Below are 24,817 nucleotides of genomic sequence, written 5' to 3' on the forward strand. Positions count from 1 at the left end.
CCACCTGGTCATCAGAAGGGGGAAAGGAGAAGATTAATTGTGTGTCGTCTGCATAGCAATGATAGGAGAGACCATGTGAGGTTATGACAGAGCCAAGTGACTTGGTGTATAGCGAGAATAGGAGAGGGCCTAGAACAGAGCCCTGGGGGACACCAGTGGTGAGAGCGCGTGGCGAGGAGACAGATTCTCGCCACGCCACCTGGTAGGAGCGACCTGTCAGGTAGGACGCAATCCAAGCGTGGGCCGCGCCGGAGATGCCCAACTCGGAGAGGGTGGAGAGGAGGATCTGGTGGTTCACAGTATCGAAGGCAGCCGATAGGTCTAGAAGGATGAGAGCAGAGGAGAGAGAGTTAGCTTTAGCAGTGCGGAGCGCCTCCGTGATACAGAGAAGAGCAGTCTCAGTTGAATGGCTAGTTTTGAAACCTGACTGATTTGGAGGATCAAGAAGGTCATTCTGAGAGAGATAGCGGGAGAGCTGGCCAAGGACGGCACGTTCAAGAGTTTTGGAGAGAAAAGAAAGAAGGGATACTGGTCTGTAGTTGTTGACATCGGAGGGATCGAGTGTAGGTTTCTTCAGAAGGGGTGCAACTCTCGCTCTCTTGAAGACGGAAGGGACGTAGCCAGCGGTCAGGGATGAGTTGATGAGCGAGGTGAGGTAAGGGAGAAGGTCCCCGGAAATGGTCTGGAGGAGAGAGGAGGGGATAGGGTCGAGCGGGCAGGTTGTTGGGCGGCCGGCCGTCACAAGAAGCGAGATTTCATCTGGAGAGAGAGGGGAGAAAGAGGTCAGAGCACAGGGTAGGGCAGTGTGAGCAGAACCAGCGGTGTCGTTTGACTTAGCAAACGAGGATCGGATGTCGTCGACCTTCTTTTCAAAATGGTTGACGAAGTCATCTGCAGAGAGGGAGGAGGGGGGGGGAGGGGGAGGAGGATTCAGGAGGGAGGAGAAGGTGGCAAAGAGCTTCCTAGGGTTAGAGGCAGATGCTTGGAATTTAGAGTGGTAGAAAGTGGCTTTAGCAGCAGAGACAGAGGAGGAAAATGTAGAGAGGAGGGAGTGAAAGGATGCCAGGTCCGCAGGGAGGCGAGTTTTCCTCCATTTCCGCTCGGCTGCCCGGAGCTCTATTATTAAAGAACAGCTCAAATAAGCAAAGAAAAATGACAGTCCATCATTACTTTAAGACACGAAGGTCAGATAATAAAAGTTTCAAGTGAAGTCGCAAAAACCATCAAGCGCTATGATGAAACAGGCTCTCCTGAGGACCACCACAGGAAAGGAAGCCCCAGAGTTACCTCTGCTGCAGAGAATAAGTTCATTAGAGTTACCAGCCTCAGAAATTGCAGCTCAAATAAATGCTTCACGGAGATCAAGTAACAGACACATCTCAACATCGACTGTTCAGATGAGACTGCGTGAATCAGGCCTTTATGGTCGAATTGCTGCAAAGAAACCACTACTAAAGGACACCAATAATAAGAAGAGACTTGCTTGGGTCAAGAAACACAAGCAATGGAAATTAGACCTGAAATCTGTCCTTTGATCTGATGAGTCCGAATTTGAGATGTTTGGTTCCAACTGCTGTGTCTTCGTGAGACACAGAGTAGGTGAACGGATGATCTCTGCATGCGTAGTTCCCACCGGGGTGCTTGCTGGTGACCCTGTCAGTGATTTATTTAGAATTCAAGACACACTTAGCCAGCATGGCTACCACAGCATTCTGCAGCGGAATACCATCCCATCTGGTTTGGGCTTATTGGGACTATCATTTATTTTTTAACAGGACAATGACCGAACACACCTCCAGGCTATGTAAGGGCTATTTGACCTAGAAGGAGAGTTATGGATTTCTGCATCAGTTGACCTGGCCTCCACAATCATCCGACTTCAACCCAATTGAGACGGTTTGGAATGAGTTGGACAGCAGATTGAAGGAAAAGCAGCCAGCAAGTGCTCAGCATATGTGTGAACTCCTTCAAGATTGTTGGAAAAGCATTCCAGGTGAAGCTGGTTGAGAGAATGCCAAGAGTGTGCAAAGTTGTCATCAAGGCAATGGGTGGCTACTTTGAAGAATCTCAAATATAAAATATATTTGTTTAACACTTTTTTGGTTACTACATGATTGTGTTATTTTTATTGTTGATGTCTTCACTATTATTCTACAATGTAGAATGTAAAAAAATAAAGAAAACCCCTTGTAGTTGTGTCCAATCTTTTGACTGGTTCATTTTTTCTTCTCAGAAAAAAATTGCGGAGGCCCAGACCTGTGTCCTCATATGTAGTTACAGTCATGGTTATGGGGAAGGGTAAACGACTGCTGTTGTCCCGTAGCATTAGCTAGCACGCTTGCTGTCAACCAGAAGCTACTACACAATAAGAGCCTGCAAATGTAGCAGGTAAACTCAGGTAAAGTGTTCATCTGGAGATACAAATCCCAGTTAGCTCTACAAACAATTTTTCTGCCTCAGAACATACTCTGTAAACAACAAATCGGAGCGTCACAGTAGATGGAAGACGTGATCCCGTGTCATTAAACTTTTAGTAGCTCAGTCGAGTTTTTCTTGTTTGTGTTTTTGTCTTTAGCGTTCCTCCTATCTCGCTCTCTCACTCCTCTGCCTTATCGCGAACAGAGCAGCACAGCCTCACATGCTATTCATCTTTAACGAAGCATTCTCCGTGCTAGGCAGTAGGCAGGCACACACACCCTACCTCCCCTCATCGTAGACGCGGCCCCTTTTTAAGCAGGCACCAAGGTCCCATCAATAGTCAGTCATTGTAAATAAGAATTTGTTCTTAACTGACTTGCCTAGTTAAATAAAGGTTAGATAAACAATACAAAATAATTTAATAGAGAAGGCCACTGTGGACACAGATGCTGCCTTTCAGTGTAAATCACGTTGTAATATATTTGGGAGAAAATACATTAGAGTGTAGAATCTTCCTTTACTGTTGTTTGTTCCCAGATGCTGAGTTTGAGTGCAAACATCACTGACTATCATGCAATATGAGGACACAAATTAACCCTGTCCTGTCCCCCTGCAGAGCCCCAACTGAAAGGCATTGTCACGAGACTCTACAACCGGCATGGCTTCTACCTCCAGATGCTTCCGGATGGCACCATGGACGGCACAAAGGACGAAAGCAGCTCCTTCTGTAAGTCTGTCTATCTGTCTCACACCTGTCTGTCTGTCTGTCTGTCTGTATAACCCTGCTGTCCTTCTGTAAGTCTCACACCTGTCTGTCTGTCTGTATAACCCTGCTGTCCTTCTGTAAGTCTCACACCTGTCTTTCTGTGTCTGTCTGTCTCTATAACCCTGTTGTCTGTCTGTAAGTCTCACACCTGTCTGTCTGTCTGTCTCTATATCCCTGCTGTCCTTCTGTAAGTCTCACACCTGTCTTTCTGTGTCTGTCTGTCTCTATAACCCTGCTGTCTGTCTGTAGGTCTCACACCTGTCTGTCTGTCTGTCTCTCTAACCCGGCTGTCCTTCTGTAAGTCTTACACCTGTCTTTCTGTGTCTGTCTGTCTCTCTAACCCTGCTGTCCTTCTGTAAGTCTCACACCTGTCTGTCTGTCTGTCTGTCTGTCTGTCTGTCTGTCTGTCTGTCTGTCTGTCTGTCTGTCTGTCTCTCCACAGTTTGTATTGAAATATAAAAGTCTGTATAGGCACAGTGATAATCTTTAGACAGTACGTATTTTTAGACAGTTATTGTACACAAGTTATTGCATAACAGTCTGTGAATCTTAAATATATGGTAGATGTGTACAGGGCTCTCACACTTTAGCCATTGTGGACACTTTTTTAGGTTGGTACAGTATAGAAACTGTAAGCACAGTAAATCACTGCATAACATAACAGGTCCCGGTTGGGGTATTAAAGTTTGTTCAGAGATTAGAGGACAACTGTGAAGTGTTTTTGAGTGTGAGTTACGGTATATTTCATAACAACTATAACTCTATCAATCCTTACATCAGGCTTACTGTTACTGTGAGCTTTCTGTAAGGGGAACAGGCTTAGGGGAGAGGAAGAGGCGAAGTGCAGGATGGGAGAGGGAGGCAGGGAAGGGTGAAGAGCGAGAGGAAAGAGGTGTAGAGAGAGAGAGAGAGGTGAAGAGCGATAAAAAGAGAGAGGGAGATAGAAAGAGAGAGGGAGAGAGAGAAAGAGGCGGGTGGAGGGAGATCTGGCATGTACAGCCCAGTACAGGACTCATAAATCGTTCACTTTTCATTCAAAGCAGATTATTTATTCATTCCCACAGCACGGTAGAATTGTTGAGTGATTGACATCACAACGGCATAATCATCTACCCCACCGCACAGAATATTGAATGGGATAGATTAGTGTTTTGCGTGTGTGTATGTGTGTGTGTGTGTGCGAAGTGTGTGCATGCGTCTCTGTTTGTGTATGTGTTTGAGCGTCTATGATCAAGGTCTGGAATATCTCATTTTGTATTTACTGTAGGCCAGAACAGAATGGCAGGCCTCCCTGCGGAGGGAGCAGAGGTTCCTCTCATACACCACAACTGTGGTTCTGAGTGGCTGATGGACCTGCCTAGCTTTTTGTCTCACTACAGCGTAGCCTCCTCAGCCTCTCTCCTTCTCCCCCTCTCTTTCTCTCTGCCATCAGCCCCAGGGTGGGACCCCCAACCTGTTCCCTGACCTCTCCTATGAAAAAAAGAGTGTTTGTGTGCGTGTGTTGACGTGCATGCCCGGATGCGTGTGTGTGTCTGCCTGTGTACATGTCCATGTGTGTGTGTTTGCATGTGTGTGTGTCCATGTGTGTGTGTGTGTGTGTGGATATGTGTGTAATTACGCACCCCACTGCAGAGTGTGCTGAGGCCAGTCAGTAAAGGGCCAAATCAGCAGCAAATGGAGATAAATAATTAAGGAGGAAACAGTCAGATTCATATCTGAGTTCTACAGAGACAAGCTGACTCCCAAATTGCACCATATTCCCCATGTAGTACACTACTTTTGACCAGGTTCCATATTGCATAGTATACTATGTAGGGAATAGGTTTCCATTATGGACACACTCACAGAGTCTGGAGTGTTCTGATGGACCAGGCCTACCCAGGCTTCCCCTGCTCTCTCTTGCTAACAGGACAAACACACACACACACACACACACACACACACACACACACACACACACACACACACACACACACACACACACACACACACACACACACACACACACACACACACACACACACACACTCCCGCCATTCAGCAATATGCTTTATCACAGGGGACAATTTTAGGGCTCATCATTGAGTCCTAAAATCCCACAAAAATGTGGGCTGGACCTCTCTGTCAGGAAGAAGAAAGCTGCAATCTCTTTGATTAATTTACAAAGCAATCGGACAGAAACTCCCTCTATATGTAACAAATCTGTGTTTTGTATTTTTTGACCCTAATTTGTGGAACAATCTGCAGAGGTCACTGCAGTTAGATGTGCTGGTGTCACTCAGGCAGTTTCCATTATTGATTGATGACCTCTATGTAGTTGAATGTGATTTTTGTTGTTGTGCTGAATTTTATTATTTTATACACGTGTACAGTCGTGGCCCAACGTTTTGAGACTGACACAAATATTAAGCCTCAGTTTGTATGATGGCAATTTGCATATACTCCAGAATGTTATGAAGAGTGATCAGATGAATTGCAATTCATTGCAAAGTCCCTCTTTGCGATGCAATTGAACTGAATCCCCCCAAAACATTTCCACTGCATTTCAGCCCTGCCACAAAAGGATCAGCTGACATGTCAGTGATTCTCTCGTTAACACAGGTGTGAGTGTTGACGAGGACAAGGCTGGAGATCACTCTGTCATGCTGATTGAGTTCGAATAATTGAATGATTGAGTTCATTGCTTTTCACAAAAAGGGCTTCACAGGCAAGGATATTGCTGCCAGTAAGATTGCACCTAAATGAACCATTTATCGGATCATCAAGAACTTTAAGGAGAGCAGTTCAATTGTTGTGAAGAAGGCTTCGGGGCACCCAAGAAAGTCCAGCAAGCTCCAGAAATGTCTCCTACAGTTGATTCAGCAGCGGAATCTATGCACCACCAGTACAGAGCTTGCTCAGGAATGGCAGCAAGCAGGTGTGAGTGAATCTGCACGCACAGTGAGGCGAAGAGTTTTGGAGGATGGCCTGGTGTCAAGAAGGGCAGCAAAGAAGCCACTTCTTTCCAGGAAAAACATCAGGGACAGACTGATATTCTGCAAAAGGTACAGGGATTCGACTGTTGAGGACTGGGGTAAAGTCATTGTCTCTGATGAATCCCTTTTCCGATTGTTTGGGGCATCTGGAAAAAAACTTGTCCGGAAAAGACAAGGTGAGCGCCACCATCAGTCCTGTGTCAAGCCAACAGTAAGGCTTCCTGAGACCATTCATGTGTGGGGTTGCTTCTCAGCCAAGGGAGTGGGCTCACTCACAATTTTACCTAAGAACACAGCCATGAATAAAGGATGGTACCAACACATCCTCAGAGTGCAACTTCTCCCAACCATGCAGGAACAGTTTAGTAACGAACAATGTCTTTTCCAGCATGATGGAGCACCTTGCCATAAGGCAAAAGTGATAACTAAGTGGCTTGGGGAACAAAACATCGATATTTTGGGTCCATGGCCAGGAAACTCCCCAGACCTTAATCCCATTGAGAACTTGCGGTCAATCCTCAAGAGGTGGGTGGACAAACAAAAGCCCACATATTCTGACAAACTCCAAGCATTGATTATGCAAGAATGGGCTGCCATCAGTCAGGATGTGGCCCAGAAGTTAATTGACAGCATGCCAGGGCGGATTGCAGTGGTCTTGAAAAAGAAGGGTCAACTCTGCAAATATTGACTCTTTGCATCAACTTCATGTAATTGTCAATAAAAGCCTTTGACACTGATGAAATGCTTGTAATTATACTTCGGATTTCGATAGTAACAACATCTGACAACATATCGAAAGACACTGAAGCAGCAAACTTTGTGGAAATTAATATTTGTGTCATTCTCAAAACTTTTGGCCACGACTGTATGTTGTTTATGTTTTTATTGTCATATGTACAGGGCTCTCTGTGTAAAGAGATTCTTCATCTCAATCTCAATCTCAAGTTTAAATAAGACAAGATCTAGACGTAAAATGATGTTCAACGAACACACACACACACAAAACATAGAGAAACTCCCTCAAAGTACATTTGACCGTTGGGAGTTGTCAAAGGACACTGGGATGGGATGCATCCCTCCCTCGCTCTGACAATTAAGTAGAGAGGCTGTTGTTGGCGGAGGCCCCTGGGTGTTTGGTCCCTGGCCAGGGGTATTACACACTGCGGCTGCACCTCCCTGTCAGTTAATTGCTAATTTTACTAACGCCGGCCTGTCAGGATGACCCCTGCGGCCCCCTCAGCCTTCAGCCTCCGCTCTGGGAACTTCCACCCCCGGCGCCCTAACAGACCCCAGACACAAGGCCCCAGTCCTGAGCACATAGACCCATCCCCCACCCTGGGCACATAGAACCAGCCCCCGGCTTCAGCCATGGGAACTTTCCCCCAAGGCCCCCTTACAGCCACGACGGGTCGGGCCACGGGAACCAGCACACACCCAGGAGAGAAAGGGGGGATGGGGGTATACATCCACCCCCATCACCTATGTCTTGATTCAACCCCTCTGCTCTCATCTCGGGGGAAAATGCTTATTTTCTTCCTCTACGACTTTAGAGGTCTGGACCTTTGAAGGGATGCAGGAAGGGAGGGAAAGAGAAAGGGGGAAGCAAGCAAGGGAGGGAGGGAAGCGAGCAGAGGAACAGAGGGGAAGACAGAGAATAGGGAGAGAGGGGAGGGATGAGAGATGAGGGAAAGAGGATAGAGAGAGAGGAGGGAATGCGCTGCCAAAGAAGCAGCTGGCGAGCCACTGATGGCCATTCAATCACTGTGTCTCCCCCCTCTGGTGGGAGGTACAAGAGACTGGCTTTTTCTCTACCCCCCCCCCCCCTCTCTCTCTCTTTCAGATGGTTATGTAATGGGGTAATGAGGGAAAGTGGGAGGAGGGAGGGATGGAGGGAGAGAAGGAGAGAAGAGTTTGGACACCTCTTCTCTGTCCAGCTGGACTGACCAGTGAATTGTCACGGTGACATGAATGTGTGTGTAAGAGAGCCAGACCTCCCACCTGACGGACATGGAGGAGGGAGAGGAGACAGGGGGAGAGAAGAGGAGAGGAGTGGGGGAGGATGTACCAAGAGAGGAGGGACTCTCCCGTCCTACACAAATAGGCAGGAAGAAGAAACAGACTGGAAAATGAAATGATGAGGGAGAAAAATACAGGGAGGGTGAGAGAGAGAGGGTGAAAGAGAGAGACAGTGAGAAAGAGAGAGGAAGGGAGGGTGGGGAGAGAGGGTGAAAGAGAGAGAGGGTGAAAGACAGAGACGGTGAGAAAGAGAGAGGAAGGGAGGGTGGGGAGAGAGGGTGAAAGAGAGAGAGGGTGAAAGAGAGAGACGGTGAGAAAGAGAGAGGAAGGGAGGGTGGGGAGAGAGGGTGAAAGAGAGATGAAGGGAGGGTGAGAGAGAGGAAGGGAGGGTGGGGAGAGAGGGTGAAAGAGAGAGAGGGCGAGAAAGAGAGAGGAAGGGAGGGTGGGGAGAGAGGGTGAAAGAGAGAGAGGGCGAGAAAGAGAGAGGAAGGGAAGGTGGGGAGAGAGGGTGAAAGAGAGAGACGGTGAGAAAGAGAGAGGAAGGGAGGGTGGGGAGAGAGGGTGAAAGAGAGAGACAGTGAGAAAGAGAGAGGAAGGGAGGGTGGGGAGAGAGGGTGAAAGAGAGAGACGGTGAGAAAGAGAGAGGAAGGGAGGGTGGGGAGAGAGGGTGAAAGAGAGAGACGGTGAGAAAGAGAGAGGAAGGGAGGGTGGGGAGAGAGGGTGAAAGAGAGAGAGGGTGAAAGAGAGAGAGTGCGAGAAAGAGAGATGAAGGGAGGGTGAGAGAGAGAGGGTGAACGAGAGAGAGGGTGAGAAAGAGAGAGGAAGGGAGGGTGAGAGAGAGAGGGTGAAAGAGATAGATGGTGAAAGAGAGAGAGGGTGAGAAAGAGAGAGGAAGGGAGGGTGAGAGAGAGAGGGTGAAAGAGAAAGAGGGTGAGAAAGAGAGAGGAAGGGGGGTGAGAGAGAGCGAGGGTGAAAGAGAGAGAGGGTGAGAAAGAGAGAGGAAGGGAGGGTGAGAGGCTGCGAGACAAGTTTACAAGAGGGTGGTTGAGACAGAGAAAAACAGAGAACCAGAGAGTTGCAGAGGAAGACAAGAAAGTGAGATATTGGGTTTGAAAGGGTGGTGTCAATGGATTTGGCCTGCTTTGGAGATCTCCATCCATCCGGAGGGACAGGGGGAGTGGGAGGAATGGAAATTCCATCAGAAATCCATAAAGACCAGTTAACTTGATTCCCTGAACATTTATCCCCTCCAATTCCTGCTGCGAAAAACATTTATTCATCTCTCTCAGCTTCGGGATTGGTCTAGGCTGACATCGTCTTTTCAGTTTCAGCAACTCAATAACACACAAACACACACACACACACACACACACACACACACACACACACACACACACACACACACACACACACACACACACACACACACACACACACACACACACACACACACACACACACACACACACACACACACACACACACAGAGAGAGAGTGAGCAAGAGGGAGAGAGAGATAATGACATTTGAAATGTCTTTATTCTTTTGGAACTTTGTGAGTGTAATGTTAACTGTTAATGTTTATTGTTTATTTCACTTGTGTTTATTATCTACTTCACTTGCTTTGGCAATGTTAACATATGTTTCCCATGCCAATAAAGCCCTTAAATTGAAATTGAATTGAGAGAGGATGAGAGAGAGAGGATGAGAGGACCATGCCTCAGGACTAACTGGCATGATGATTCCTTGCTGTCCCCAGTCCACCTGGCCGTGCTGCTGCTCCAGTTTCAACTGTTCTGCCTGTGGCTATGGAACCCTGACATGTTCACCGGACGTGCTACCTGTCCCAGAACTGCTGTTTTCAACTTTCTAGAGACAGCAGGAGCGGTAGAGATACTCTTAATGATAGGCTATGAAAAGCCAACTGACATTTACTCCTGAGGTGCTGACTTGTTGCACCCTCAACAACTACTGTGATTATTATTATTTGAACATGCTGGTCATTTCTGAACATTTGAACATCTTGGCCATGTTCTGTTATAATCTCCACCCGGCACAGCCTGAAGAGGACTGGCCACCCCTCATAGCCTGGTTCCTCTCTAGGTTTCTTCCTAGGTTTTGGCCTTTCTAGGGAGTTTTTCCTAGCCACCGTGCTTCTACAACTGCATTGCTTGCTGTTTGGGGTTTTAGGCTGGGTTTCTGTACAGCACTTTGAGATATCAGCTGATGTAAGAAGGGCTATATAAATACATTTGATTTGATTTGATGAGCGGGAGAGGAATATGGAGAAGGTGAAATCAAGGAACTATTGTGTGAGAGAGAGGGAAAGAGAGCGAGTCAGGGAGACAGAGAGAGCGAAAGAGAGAGGAGAGAGAGAGAGAGAGAAAAAGAGAGTGAGTCAAGGAGACAGAGAGAAAAGAGTGAAGAAAGAGAAGAGGTGCTGAGAAATTAGGATTTAGAACAATACAGATGCATGAGAGTAGAATAAGAGATATTAGTTTCGCAGGAGGGAGAATGAAAGACAAGAATAGGGGATTGAATGAGAGAACTAGATAGGGAACTACAGCACTAAAGGAATAGAGTCAGGTTAAATGCATACAAACTGTTTGACAGACAGACAGAGGCAGGTAGATAGAGTTTAAAGGTTGTTTGAGTAGGTGGGGAGAGAGAGGGAGAATAGATGGATGGACAGAGAGAAAATGAGAAAATAATATATATATTTTGTATTATATATCCTAAAAAGAGAGGTATAGGTAGATGGCTTGTGGTCTCTATAGTATTTGACCTCTCGTGACCCCTATCCTCTTCCTGTTGATCTGCCTCTGATCTGATTAGTGAGTGATGGTGAGGGAGCAGATGCTTGTCACCAGCCATCTAGGCAACACTAATCCCTTACAGCAGCATTGCTAAGGCGATGAGAGATGAGTGACAGCCCGATAGGGGTGCACTCTGGCTTTGAACATAAAAAGAGTATGACACTATACTTCAATAACATGTCGAACACCCAAGCCTTTAACAATGAGTGACTGTCTGAATACCCATACTAGCGTACCATTTAGCACATACCGTTTAGTAAAAATGATGGAGCATGCCATGGCCGCAACGTAGGTGGGGCGGGGCCTAGTTCAGGTGGACCTTTCCAAATTCAACAGACATGCACCTGATAATAGATCCTTTCCAATTTGATGAATTTCTCTAAACTAGAATAGGAATGGAGTTATAATCCTACTCAAGCTGGTTATAGGGAGACTATTAGACCTTTACCGTAGCCCATATCGCCCATCTAGCACTGATCATTGGAAACGAGATCAGAATGACTGCTAAAGGCCGCATCCATACATGTAATAATTATACAGGGCCTGCGAAAGTATTCGGCCCCCTTGAACTTTGCGACCTTTTGCCACATTTCAGGCTTCAAACATAAAGATATAAAACTGTATTTTTTTGTGAAGAATCAACAACAAGTGGGACACACGAATACTTTCGCAAGGCACTGTATATGTAGCCTAGCCTACAAAACGAAAACAATCGATGTGTTCAAATCAAAAGGCCCGATTAACACGTCAATATGATTAACATCAATAATGCCACATCCCGAATCTCCGGTGCCGACACATTCAGAAATCAAAAGATGGTTAAGCATTTAGTTTAAAAGCTCTGACGAAGGAACACTTTTTCAAAATAAGCACTTTTCAATGAAAAAAAAGGAGAACAAAAAATACTTCTGTTTTCAAAGATGTAGCGATGCAATACTCATGTTCATTTAAAGGAGAACAAAAGAACCCCTGAGCTTACATTTGAACACCACTGCAGAAGCTTTGCTATACAGCATCTTCCCAATTAAGTACCCTCGTTTTGTTGTTTGGCTACTTGAAGAGAACCCGGCACTATCATTCGCAGCTCACCTCTTCCAATGCACTGTGGGAAAGTGTGCATCGGATTCTACTAGATGAAGAACCTAAATTACTATAACATCCTGGCATTTAAACCATACTTGATTTAAGAAAATTCATATACTATAACTCGTTTTATTTTCACATATTGAGAATACTTTGTTTCTCCATATTCATTGATTTCGCTAGTACGCCCCCATATCTAACTGATCAGCTGTTGTCAAAGCCAAAATGAGTATGACATCCAGGCTTTTAAAGTATACTCAATCTTCAAAATGTCACATACTATTAAACTACATTTTTTCACATACTCAAACGGCCTACTATTTAGGACGCAAGTACAAGTATTAGGTCTCTCTCACCCATCATCCCAAACAGGAAGTTGAGAATGAGCAATACTTCCTGTATTTCTTCTCCTTGTCGTCCCTTTACTTCCTGTCCATCTACTTCCTGTCCATGTGTTGAACTCTCTCCATGACACAGACAGCTAATCGTCTCGTTCTCGGCTCAATACAGCACAACATCTTCAGAAAGACCACTGATGCCCTCTCCTCCATACCTTCCATCCATCTCCCCATCCTCCCTCTCCTCCATACCTTCCATCCATCTCCCCATCCTCCCTCTCCTCCATACCTTCCATCCATTTCCCCTTCCTCCCTCTCCTCCATACCTTCCATCCATTTCCCCTTCCTCACACTCCTCCATGCCTTACATCCATCTCCCCTTGCTCTCTCTCCTCCATGCCTTCCTTCCATCCAGCTCCCCTTCCTCTCTCTCATCCATGCCTTCCTTCCATCCATCTCCCCTTCCTCTCTCTCCTCCATACCTTCCTTCCATCCATCTCCCCTTCCTCTCTCTCCTCCATACCTTCCATCCATCTCCCCATCCTCCCTCTCCTCCATGCCTTCCATCCATCACCCATTCCTCTCTCTCCTCCATACCTTCCTTCCATCCATCTCCCCTTCCTCTCTCTCCTCCATACCTTCCATCCATCTCCCCTTCCTCTCTCTCCTCCATACCTTCCATCCATCTCTCCATCCTCCCTCTCCTCCATCCATTTCCCCTTCCTCCCTCTCCTCCATGCCTTCCATCCATTTCCCCTTCCTCTCTCTCCCCCATGCCTTCCTTCCATCCATCCATCTCCCCTTCCTCTCTCTCCTCCATGCCTTCCTGGTTGTTGTTCTCCTCGTTTATTTATTGTGTATTGACTTGCTGGGATTGATTCAGCAAAGCCGCCTATCTCCCCATCTCCCCCCACCCATCTCTATCTCTCTCTTTCGCTCTCTCCCTCCCTCTGTCTCTTACTCTAACAACTTTAATTAACCTAGCAGTCTCCCCAGCACCACGCTGAGTGTCTTGAGAAAGAAAGAGGGGAGGGGAAGAAAGAGAAGGGGAAGCGAAAGAGAGAAACGGCAGGCTGACCTATTATCTGCTGTAATCCATATGATTAGAAAGAGAGACACCTTTCATGGAGAGAGAAAGGAGGACTAACTCTCACTCTCGTAGAGAATGAGTGTTATGAGAGAGGTGGGAGGGAGGGAGAGATTAATAGGAAAGTGGAAAACATAGTAGATACAGTATCTTCAGAAAGTATTCACACCCCTTGACTTTTTCCACATGTTGTTGTGTGATAGCCTGAATTTAAAATTCTGAAATGTCTTGAGTCGATAAGTATTCAACCCCTTTGTTATGGCAAGTTGCATGGACTCACTCTGTATGCAATAACAGTGTTTAACATGATTTTTGAATGACTACCTCATTTCTGTACCCCACACATACAATTATCGATAAGGTCTCTCAGTTGAGCAGTGCATTTCAAATACAGATTCAACCACAAAGACTAGGGACGTTTCCCAGTGCCTCACAAAGAAGGGCACCTATTGCAGTCATTGAATATACTTTTGAGCATGGTGAAGTTATTCATTACTCTGTGAATGGTGTGTCAATACACCCATTCCCTACAGGAATACAGACGTCCTCTGAACTCAGTTTTACGTTAGTGCAATAAGGCACTAAAGTACAACTGCCAAAGTTTGGCAAATAAATTAACTTTATGAGAGCGTTGTGTTTGAGGCAAATCCAAAAAACCACATCACTGAGTACCACTCTTCATATTTTCAAGCATTGTGGTGGCTGCATCATGGTACAGGTATGCTTGTCATCTGCAAGTTTCAGGGAGTTGTTTAGGATAAAAAGAAATGGTATGGCTAAACGCAGGGCAAAATCCTAGAGGAAAACCTGGTTCAGTCTGCTTATCAACAAAAACTGGGATACAAATTCACATTTCAGCAGGACAGTAACCAAAGGTCCAATAGTTGCTTATCAAGATGACATTGAATGTTCCTGAGTGGCCTGAGTTACAGTTTGACTGAAATTCGCTTGAAAAACTATGGCAAAACTTGAAAATGTTTTTTTAACAATGATCAACAACCAACTTGACAATCCAGGTGTGCAAAGCTCTTAGAGACTTACCCAGATCACTGGCAAATATGATTCTAACATGTATTGATTAAGGGGGTTGAATACTTATCAATACATGTTAAAATATTAAATCAAGATACACAATATATACAAACGTATGTGAACACCCCTTCAAATGAGTGGATTGGCTATTTCATCCACAGCCGTTGCTGACAGCTGTATAAAATCAAGTACACAGACATGCATCTCCATAGACAAACATCGGCAGTAGAATGGCTTTACTGAAGGGCTCAGTGACTTTCAACGTTGGACCGTCATAGGATGCCACATTTCCAACAAGTCAGTTTGTCAAATTTCTGCCCTGCTAGAGCTGCCCCAGTCAACAGTAAGTGCTGTTATTGTGAAGTGGAAACATCTCGGAGCAACAACGACTCAGCCGCAAAGTGGTAGGCCACGAAAGCTCACAGAACAGGACCGCAAAGTGCTGAAGCGCATAAAAATTGTCCGGCCTCGATTGCAACATTCACTACCAGTTTCCAAACTGTTTGTTGGGAGCTTCATGAAATGGGTTTCCATGGCCGAGCAGCCGCACACAAGCCTAAGATCACCATGCGCAATGCCAAGCGTCGGCTGGAGTGGTGTAAAGCTTGCAGCTATTGGACTCTGGAGCAGTGGAAATGTGTTCTCTAGAGTGATGAATCATGCTTCACTATTTGACATCCCAACGGATGAATCTGGGTTTGGTGGATGCCAGGAGAACGCTACCTGCCCCAATGCACAGTGCCAACTGTAAATATTGGTGGAAGAGGAATAATGGTCTGGGGCTGTTTTTCATGTTTTGGGCTAGGCTCCTTAGTTCTAGTGAAGGGAAATCTTAACGCTACTGCATACAATGAAATTCTAGACGACTCTGGGCTTCCAACTTTGTGGCAACAGTTTGGGGAATGCCCTTTCCTGTTTCAGCATGACAATTCCCCCAGGCACAAAGCGAGGTCCATGCAGAAATGGCTTGTCAAGATCGATGGGAAAAACTTGACTGGCTTGCACAGAGCCCTGACCTCAACCCCATCGAACACCTTTGTGATGAATTGGAAGACAGTCTGCGAGCCAGGCCTAATCGCCCAACATCAGTGCCGACCTCACTAATGCTTTTTAGGCTGTATGGAAGCAAGTCCCCGCAGCAATGTTCCAACATCTAGTGGAATGCCTTCCCAGAAGAGTGGAGGCTGTTATAGCAGCAAAGGGGGGACCAACCCCATGTTAAAGAGTTCAGGAGCAGGTGTCCACTCACTTTTGGTCATGTAGTGTATCTTAGTGTTTTAATTTAGTTCACTTTAAAAAAATATATATATATATATTTTTTTTTACAAATGTTAGAATTCTTTATCCAATTTGACATTAGATCATTTTTGTTGATAGTTGACAAAAATCTATTTTTATCGAATTGTAACAGTAAAATGTGGAGGGGTCTGCTCAAAAAAATAAAGGGAACACTAAAATAACACATCCTAGATCTGAATGAATTAAATATTCTTATTAAATACTGTTTTCTTTACATAGTTGAATGTGCTGACAACAAAATCACACAAATTATCAATGGAAATCAAATTTATCAACCCATGGAGGTCTGGATTTGGAGTCACACTCAAAATTAAAGAAGAAAACCACACTACAGGCTGATCCAACTTTGATGTAATGTCCTTAAAACAAGTCAAAATTAGGCTCAGTAGTGTGTGTGGCCTCCACATGCCTGTATGACCTCCCTACAATGCCTGGGCATGCTCCTGATGAGGTGGCGGATGGTCTCCTGAGGGATCTCCTCCCAGACCTGGACTAAAGCATCCGCCAACTCCTGGACAGTCTGTGGTGCAACATGGCGTTGGTGGATGGAGTGAGACATGATGTCCCAGATGTGCTCAATTGGATTCAGGTCTGGGGAACGGGCGGGCCAGTCCATAGCATCAATGCCTTCCTCTTGCAGGAACTGCTGACACACTCTAGCCACATGAGGTCTATCATTGTCTTGCATTAGGAGGAACCCAGGGCCAACCGCACCAGCATATGGTCTCACAAGGGGTCTGAGGATCTCATCTCAGTACCTAATGGCAGTCAGGCTACCTCTGGCGAGCACATGGAGGGCTGTGCGGCCCCCCAAAGAAATGCCACCCCACACCATGACTGACCCACCGCCAAACCGGTCATGCTGGAGGATGTTGCAGGCAGCAGAATGTTCTCCACGGCGTCTCCAGACTGTCACATCTGTCACATGTGCTCAGTGTGAACCTGCTTTCATCTGTGAAGAGGACAGGGCGCCAGTGGCGAATTTGCCAATCTTGGTGTTCTCTGGCAAATGCCAAACGTCCTGCACAGTGTTGGGCTGTAAGCACAACCCCCACCTGTGGACGTCGGGCCCTCATACCACCCTCATGGAGTCTGTTTCTGACCGTTTGAGCAGATCCATGCACATTTGTGGCCTGCTGGAGGTCATTTTGCAGGGCTCTGGCAGTGCTCCTCCTGCTCCTCCTTGCACAAAGGCGGAGGTAGCGGTCCTGCTGCTGGGTTGTTGCCCTCCTACGGCCTCCTCCACGTCTCCTGATGTACTGGCCTGTCTCCTGGTAGCGCCTCCATGCTCTGAACACTACGGTGACAGACACAGCAAACCTTCTTGCCACAGCTCGCATTGATGTACCATCCTGGATGAGCTGCACTACCTGAGCTACTTGTGTGGGTTGTAGACTCCGTCTCATGCTACCACTAGAGTGAAAGCACCGCCAGCATTCAAAAGTGACCAAAACATCAGCCAGGAAGCATGGGAACTGAGAAGTGGTCTGTGGTCACCACCTGCAGAACCACTCCTTTATTAGGGGTGTCTTGCTAATTGCCTATAATTTCCACCTGTTGTCTATTCCATTTGCACAACAGCATGTGAAATTTATTGTCAATCAGTGTTGCTCCCTAAGTGGACAGTTTGAGTGTGTGATTGACTTGGAGTTACATTGTGTTGTTTAAGTGCTCCCTTTATTTTTTTGAGCAGTGTATATATACACAGAGAGAGAGAGAGAGAGGACGTGAGCAGACAATTGGTGGGAGAAATGGTTAAAGAGAGGAGATTGGAGAAAGGAGAGGGAAGGGGAGAGTGAAACTGAGATACAGGAGAGTGAATGGTCAAAATGAGAGAGAAAGGAAGAGAGAGCGAGAGAGAGTGTCTGTCTGTAGCAGTGTCCAGGGTTACAGAGGGTCATAGACTCCATGTGTGAGTAGGGGGTATTATATATTCTATACGTGTATGTGTGGCTGTGTGAGTGTGTGAGAGAGAGAGAGACAAGAGAGGGACTGTGTGTGCTCTTCTATGTGTCACCTTCTCCGTGGTCTTTAGTGACACCATGTTCATTTGCGAAACGGCCTGGTTGAGATTCAGGGATCGATAGAACAAATAAAAGCAGGGCCTAGAGAGAGCGGGGGGGGGGGGGGGGGGATACAGAGGACCAGGGCAGCCTGCACTCCTTCATCACCCATCCTATCATCACTCTCTTTCTTTCGGCAAGAAAACCCTATTAGACAAAAGCAGTTGTTGGCTGATACTTGTGGTTGCTGTTGTTCTTCCATTTTTAAACTGACTATTAAATGGCCTATTCAAAGCTACTATTCCTGGCTGTTTTTTTGGGGGACCTTTTAGGACCCTCAAGGGCAGTCATTGAGGGCTTTGGTTGTCACGGCAGCAGTCGCCGCAATGCTTTCAGGCGTCCGTTTAAAATCTGCATGGCTCCCGCAGTGTTGTGTAGCCGAGGGGCGTTTTGTCAATATCACTCAAGTTAACATGTTACTTAGCATATCCCCCCAACACAGAGGGTTTATGGTCAAGACTCTCTGACAACGCACAAACACACACATAATGCTTTTTACATCGACCCAGGTGAGGTGTCTTTATGGAAAACAATGCACATTAAAAAGGTTCAAAATAGAGGAGATGCACTCAACTGCATTAAAAAGACAGAAAACTAAATGAATGTGGTGTTTACAGTGTTGTTAAGAGGTGTTTTAAGAGGTGTCACTCAGTAATGTATTCCAGAGGCATAAAGCCTTCTGTTCTCTCTCTCTCTCCCTCTCATTCGCCTCCCCCTCTTTCCCACTGTCCTCCGTCTCCTTTCTCCTCTCTCTTTCTATCTCCGTCTATCTCACTCCCTCTCTCCCCTACCTCAAACAGAAAAAAATATATGTTTTATTGTCAGATACACCGGGTAGGTTGCAATGAAATGTGTTGTTTTACAGGGTCAACCATAGTAGTAGGGCAGGCCTGAAGCAAATTAGGGCACAATGGATTTTTCACAATGTCGGCTCAGGCATTCAATCCAGCTACCTTTTGGTTACTGGTCCAATGCTCTACCACTAGGCTACCTGCCGCCCTTTAAATCAAGTAACTCGGGTGAGATTTAGTTATTTGTGGCAGAAGGGCGCGCTGAAGGAAGCGGCTGAAGCGTCTCTAAAAGCTTAATCGCCCCAGGCGGCCTCCCCCTCTCTTCCTTCTCTCTGACGGATGGTGGGAGGAATGAAACGAGAGGAGGCTCCAATTGTCTTTTTGAAACACTGAGAATGTTTTAGTAAGAAACAAGGGCAGATTACTCTAACACCTCTCTCTCCCTCTCCCCAATCCCTCTATTTCTTGTCATTGTGTCTGTTTTGCAGTGCAGTTCAACTTGATTCCTGTGGGCCTGAGGATAGTAGCCATCCAGAGCACTAAGACAGGGCTCTACATTGGGATGAACAGCGATGGATACCTCTACACTTCGGTAAGGCAACAAATGATGATTAACGTTATAATGCTATAGACGCCACTTCTACTAGAGTTATAACATCTCTACACCTCGGTACGGCAACCTCTTATGAAGTTATAGCAGCATAGGGACACCTACTAATTCAAGGGTTTTTCTTTATTTTTTACTATTTTCTATTTTCTATTGTAGAATAATAGTGAAGAGACATCACAACTATGAAATAACACATGGAATCATGTAGTAACCAAAAAATTGTTAAACAAATCAAAATATATGTTATATTTGAGATTCTTCAAAGTAGCCACCCTTTGCATTGATGACAGCTTTGCGCACTCTTGGCATTCTCTCAACCAGCTTCATGAGGTTGTTACCTGGAATGCATTTCAATTAACAGGTGTGCCTTGTTAAAAGTTAATTTAGGAATTTCTTTCCTTCTTAATGCGTTTGAGCCAATCAGTTGTGTTGTGACAAGGTAGGGGTGGTATACAGAAGATAGCCCTATTTGGTAAAAGACTAAGTCCATATTATGGCAAGAACAGCTCAAAAAAGCAAAGAGAAACAAAACGGAACATTTCAAGAACTTTGAAAGTTTCTTCAAGTGCAGTCGCAAAAAAGATCAAGTGCTATGATGAAACTGGCTCTCATGAGGACCGCCACAGGAAAGGAAGACAGAGTCACATCTGCTGCAGAGAATAAGTTCATTAGAGTTACCAGCAAGTAACAGACGTATCTCCTCATGAACTGTCCAGAAGAGACTGTGTGAATCAGGCCGTCATGGTCGAATTGCTGCAAAGAAACCCCTATTAAAGGACACCAATAACAAGAAGAGACTTGCTTGGGCCAAGAAACGAGCAATGGACATTAGACTGTTGAAAATCTGTCCTTTGGTCTGATGAGTCTAAATTTGTGATTTTTGGTTGTAACCGCCGTGTCTTTGTGAGGTACAGAGTATCTGATCTCTGCATGTGTGGTTCCCACCGTGAAGCTTGGAGGAGGAGGTGTGATGGTGTGGGGGTGCTGTGCTGGTGACACTGTCAGTAATTTATTTTGAATTCAAGGCACACTTAACCAGCATGGCTACCACAGCATTCTGCAGCGATACACCATCCCATCTGGTTTGCGCTTAGTGGGGCTATCCTTCATTTTTCAATAGGACAATGACCCAAAACAGACCACCAGGCTGTGTAAGGGCTATTTGACCAAGAAGGAGAGTGATGGAGTGCTTCATCAGATAACCTCACCTCCACAATCACCCGACCTCAACCCAATTGAGATGGTTTGGGATCAGTTGGACCGCAGAGTGAAGGAAAAGCAGGCAACAAGTGCTCAGCATGTGAGAACTACTTCAAGACTGTTGGAAACACATTCCTCATGAAGCTGGTTGAGAGAATGCCACGGGTGTGCAAAGCTGTCATCAAGGCAAATGGTGTACCTCAATAACAGTCTACACATTATCACCTGTACTGTTGTTATAGCAGTATGTACAACAGTCTCCCCTGTAACTATTCCCCAGGTTGTTGATGTAAATCAGAATGTGTTCTCAATCACCTTACCTGGTAAAATAAGGGTTCAGTAAAAAATACTATCAGACCCACAGAGATGATGCAGTACCTGATGAGAGAAAAATTGTTGATTGAATGTTTATTATCTCTATGGAACTGTGTTTAACAGTCATTGATAGAGTTTTCAGTGTCACTACAAATCTGACAGTCTAATGCATGGTGCTCTCTGCGTCCTAAATGGCACCCTATTCCCTATTGAATGCACTTTTTTTACCAGGGCCTATAAGGTACTATGTAGAAAATAGGGTGCCATTTGGGCCGATCAACAGTGTACTGGTCCACAGCTCTTTAAGAGGGGTATTTCACCTTGATCTGGGAGAGTGGAGAGGGAAGGTAAAAAGAGAGATGCACCCATCTAGTCTGCTGTGAAGTAAATAAAGTGTGCAAGTTTCTATTTGAAGTAGATCTGTGCTTTCACTTCAAAGTCGGCATACTGCCTGCCCACTGCCTGCCTACTGCAGGAGCTGGGGTATACAGAGGATTGGTGTTTGGACGTTTTTAAAAACCTTGCCTTTCCGGCGGATCAATCTACACACACACTTTGACACACACCTTCCCCCCCCCACACACACACACACGGCTGTAGAGGATATACTACCCAGGCATTCTCCAAACAGAAGAAAGGTGACCTATTTTCACAGGGGAAAGAATCACAAAAGAGAGAAAGAGAGAAAATCCCTTTGAAAAGAGGAGAAGAGAGGGAGCTGTTTTTTTTTGTCTTTTTCCACAGTGTGAAGGAAGGCTCACCTCAAATTACCTGAACACTAGATGCTGCTGTGGCAGTTTCTCACACAAAACCCATACACATTCACATACACTACACACACACACACCTCCAAGTAACTCAGAGGACTGAAAGCATCAGAACAAGGGAAGGTGGTAGGGACTATAGCGCTTTAACACACAAAAATAAATAATAACCCAATGCCCCAGGGCAGTGGTAGGATACATTGCCCTGTGTAGGGTAATGTCTTTCAGAATGGGCTGTTAATTGTGTGTCCTGACTCTCTATGGTTACTAAAAATCCCATGGCACTTATCGTAAGAGTAGGTAGTATTAACCCCAGGGTCCTGGCTAAATTCCCAAACTGTCACCAGGTTGGCATGGTAACGGTGTGATATCATGCAGTGATACTTTAGAATTTTAACTATTCTTCATAAGGCCAATATACACCGAATGCACAAAACATAAGGAACACCTGCTCTTTCCATGAATTCAGGTGAAATCTATGATCACTCATTGATGTCTCTTGTTAAATCCACTTCAATCAGTGTAGATGAAGGGTAGGAGACCAGATAAAGAAGGATTTTTAATCCTTTAGACAATTGAGACATGGATTATGGACAGTATGTGTGTGCCATTCAGAGGCTGAATGGGAAAGACAAAAGATATCAGTGCCTTTGAACGGGGTATGGTAGTAGGTGCCAGGCGACACCGGTTTGAGAGTGTCAAGAACTGCAATGCTGCTGGGTTTTTCATGGTCCACAGTTTCCCATGTGTATCAAGAATGGTCCACCACCCAAAGGACATCCATCCAACTTCACATAACTGTGGGAAGCGTTGCTGTCAACATGGGCCAGCATCCGACAGCAACTTGTAGAGTCCATGCCCTGACAAATTCATGTGGTTCTCAGGGCAAAAGGGAGTGCAACTCAATATTAAGAAGGTGTTCCTAATGTTTGGTACACTCGGTGTAAATACCATTCCAAGCTTAAAGATGGAATCCTTAATGGTGAAACTGCCACATCCATTTGTGATATTACAACAACAAAGAAGTTACTGCAAACAATGAACACAGTTTTTCCCCCTCGGACATCATTGCATACAACAATATTAGTCTCAAAAAGACAGTCTGCCATCAAAATTGAGAGTAGTAATGGAAAGCTCCACTAGCCTGTTGGAGAGGATTAGTGTACAGTGCCGTATCTTAATTTGATGAACATGTTGTTGCAGGAATTTGCAAACTATTAGGTTTAAAAAGGCTTCTAAAGTTTGTAATTTCCACTTCAACATTTCAGACTTGATTTCCCCTAATGAAAAATGTATCAACCCCTACAAACAATATCCATTGCTGCAGGATTATTTTGCTGCTGTGTGAAACTGGGTCAAATTAAGATATGGCATCTGTAACATGTCTTAAATCAGAAAGGTGTACAAGTTCAAAGTGAGTTAGGAAGGCGTTGATAGCCATAACCTTGGCAAGGAATATAGAAGTAGTAGGCTGAGTACAGAGCATACCGCACTGGGATTGCGAGTGTGGTTTTAAACAATTGATGTACAGTCGTGGGGTTAATTTAAGAACAGTCAATAACACACACGCACACACAACTGGTCCAGTAGTCCCTCAGCATTAATCATTAATGTGTCCCTATGGCAAACAAAGCCCCAACACACTGTCATTATGTTCTCCTCCGAGGCCACACACACACACAGACACACACACACACACACACACACACACACACACACACACACACACACACACACACACACACACACACACACACACACACACACACACACACACACACACACACACACACACACCTTTCCTCTCCTCTCCTCCACTCTTGTCTCCTTTAAAGAGAGAACACACTCTCTCTGCAGGAAAGCAAGTCAGGATCTGAGGATGTAAACAAGGATATAATTGAAAGAAGAGAGCTTTCTGAGCAGAAAATCTTTCTCAGCAGATCAAGGAGAAGTTAAATCATCCCACTTCAGACCTATTGCTGGTATTTTAGGATCACTCAACTAGCACTAGAGAGAGAGAGAGAGAGAGAGAGAGAGAGAGAGAGAGGGGACACAGAGAGAGAAAGATCGGGAGAGAGCGAGTGAGAGAGAGACAGAGAGTAGACACACAGAGAGAAAGATGGAGAGCGAGAGCGCACGCGAGAGAGAGAGAGAGAGAGAGAGAGAGTAAATAGGTTCAGCTCAGTCAATGTCAAGAAACTAAAGTGGTGTCTTGAAGAAGTTCTAACAATACACTGTGGATCACTGTCCTGTAAAGAACTAAAGCACCTCCACAAGGACAGAGGCAAAGCACGTCACAGAATGTGTGGTGTAAGAACAACGTCACAAAATCAACAGAGACTTTATATGGAAACTATTGAAAGATTGAATCCTTGTCTTTTTAGCCTTAAAGTTTGCTTCCGTTCTTCCGTCCTTCTCCTCCAACCTGGGCTTGAACCAGAACCCCTCCGCACACATCAACAACAGTCGCCAATCGCTCCACAAAAGCAGTGGCCTTTGCAGAGCAAAGGAAACAACTATTTAAAGGTATTTAAAGAGAGAGTGACGTCACCGATTGAAAGGCCACAAGCGCGCACAGCTGACTAGCTAGCCGTGTCACACCCTGTTAGACGTGCGTGTGTCTGCCTGCCTCCCTCCCTGTGTGTGTACAGACTGGTGGCATGGTATAGTACAGGACTGGATTCCTGGTGGCATGGTATAGTACAGGACTGGATTCCTGGTGGCATGGTATAGTACAGGACTGGATTCCTGGTGGCATGGTATAGTACAGGTCTGGATTCTTGGTGTCATGGAATAGTACAGGACTGGATTCCTGGTGGCATGGTATAGTACAGGACTGGTTCTCTGATGGCATGGTATAGTACAGGACTGGTTCTCTGGTGGCATGGTATAGTACAGGACTGGTTCTCTGATGGCATGGTATAGTACAGGACTGGTTCTCTGGTGGCATGGTATAGTACAGGACTGGTTCTCTGGTGGCATGGTATAGTACAGGACTGGTTCTCTGATGGCATGGTATAGTACAGGACTGGTTCTCTGGTTGCATGGTATAGTACAGGACTGGTTCTCTGATGGCATGGTATAGTACAGGACTGGTTCTCTGGTGGCATGGTATAGTACAGGACTGGTTCTCTGATGGCATGGTATAGTACAGGACTGGTTCTCTGGTGGCATGGTATAGTACAGGACTGGCTCTCTGGTGGCATGGTATAGTACAGGACTGGTTCTCTGATGGCATGGTATAG

General features: G+C 45.6%; 1 protein-coding gene across 1 annotated transcript in view; it reads left to right on the forward strand.

Moving 5' to 3' along the window:
- LOC135515497 (fibroblast growth factor 11-like) overlaps positions 1-24,817 on the forward strand; it is a 112,193-nt gene that overhangs the window by 56,708 nt on the left and 30,668 nt on the right. The window contains exons 2-3 of the mRNA XM_064939127.1: positions 3,035-3,145; positions 19,172-19,275. Coding sequence (XP_064795199.1) covers positions 3,035-3,145; positions 19,172-19,275 — 215 coding nt within the window. The remainder of the gene's footprint in view (positions 1-3,034; positions 3,146-19,171; positions 19,276-24,817) is intronic.

Source organism: Oncorhynchus masou, chromosome 27, assembly GCF_036934945.1.
Source record: "Oncorhynchus masou masou isolate Uvic2021 chromosome 27, UVic_Omas_1.1, whole genome shotgun sequence".
Classification (NCBI taxonomy): Eukaryota; Metazoa; Chordata; class Actinopteri; order Salmoniformes; family Salmonidae; genus Oncorhynchus; species Oncorhynchus masou.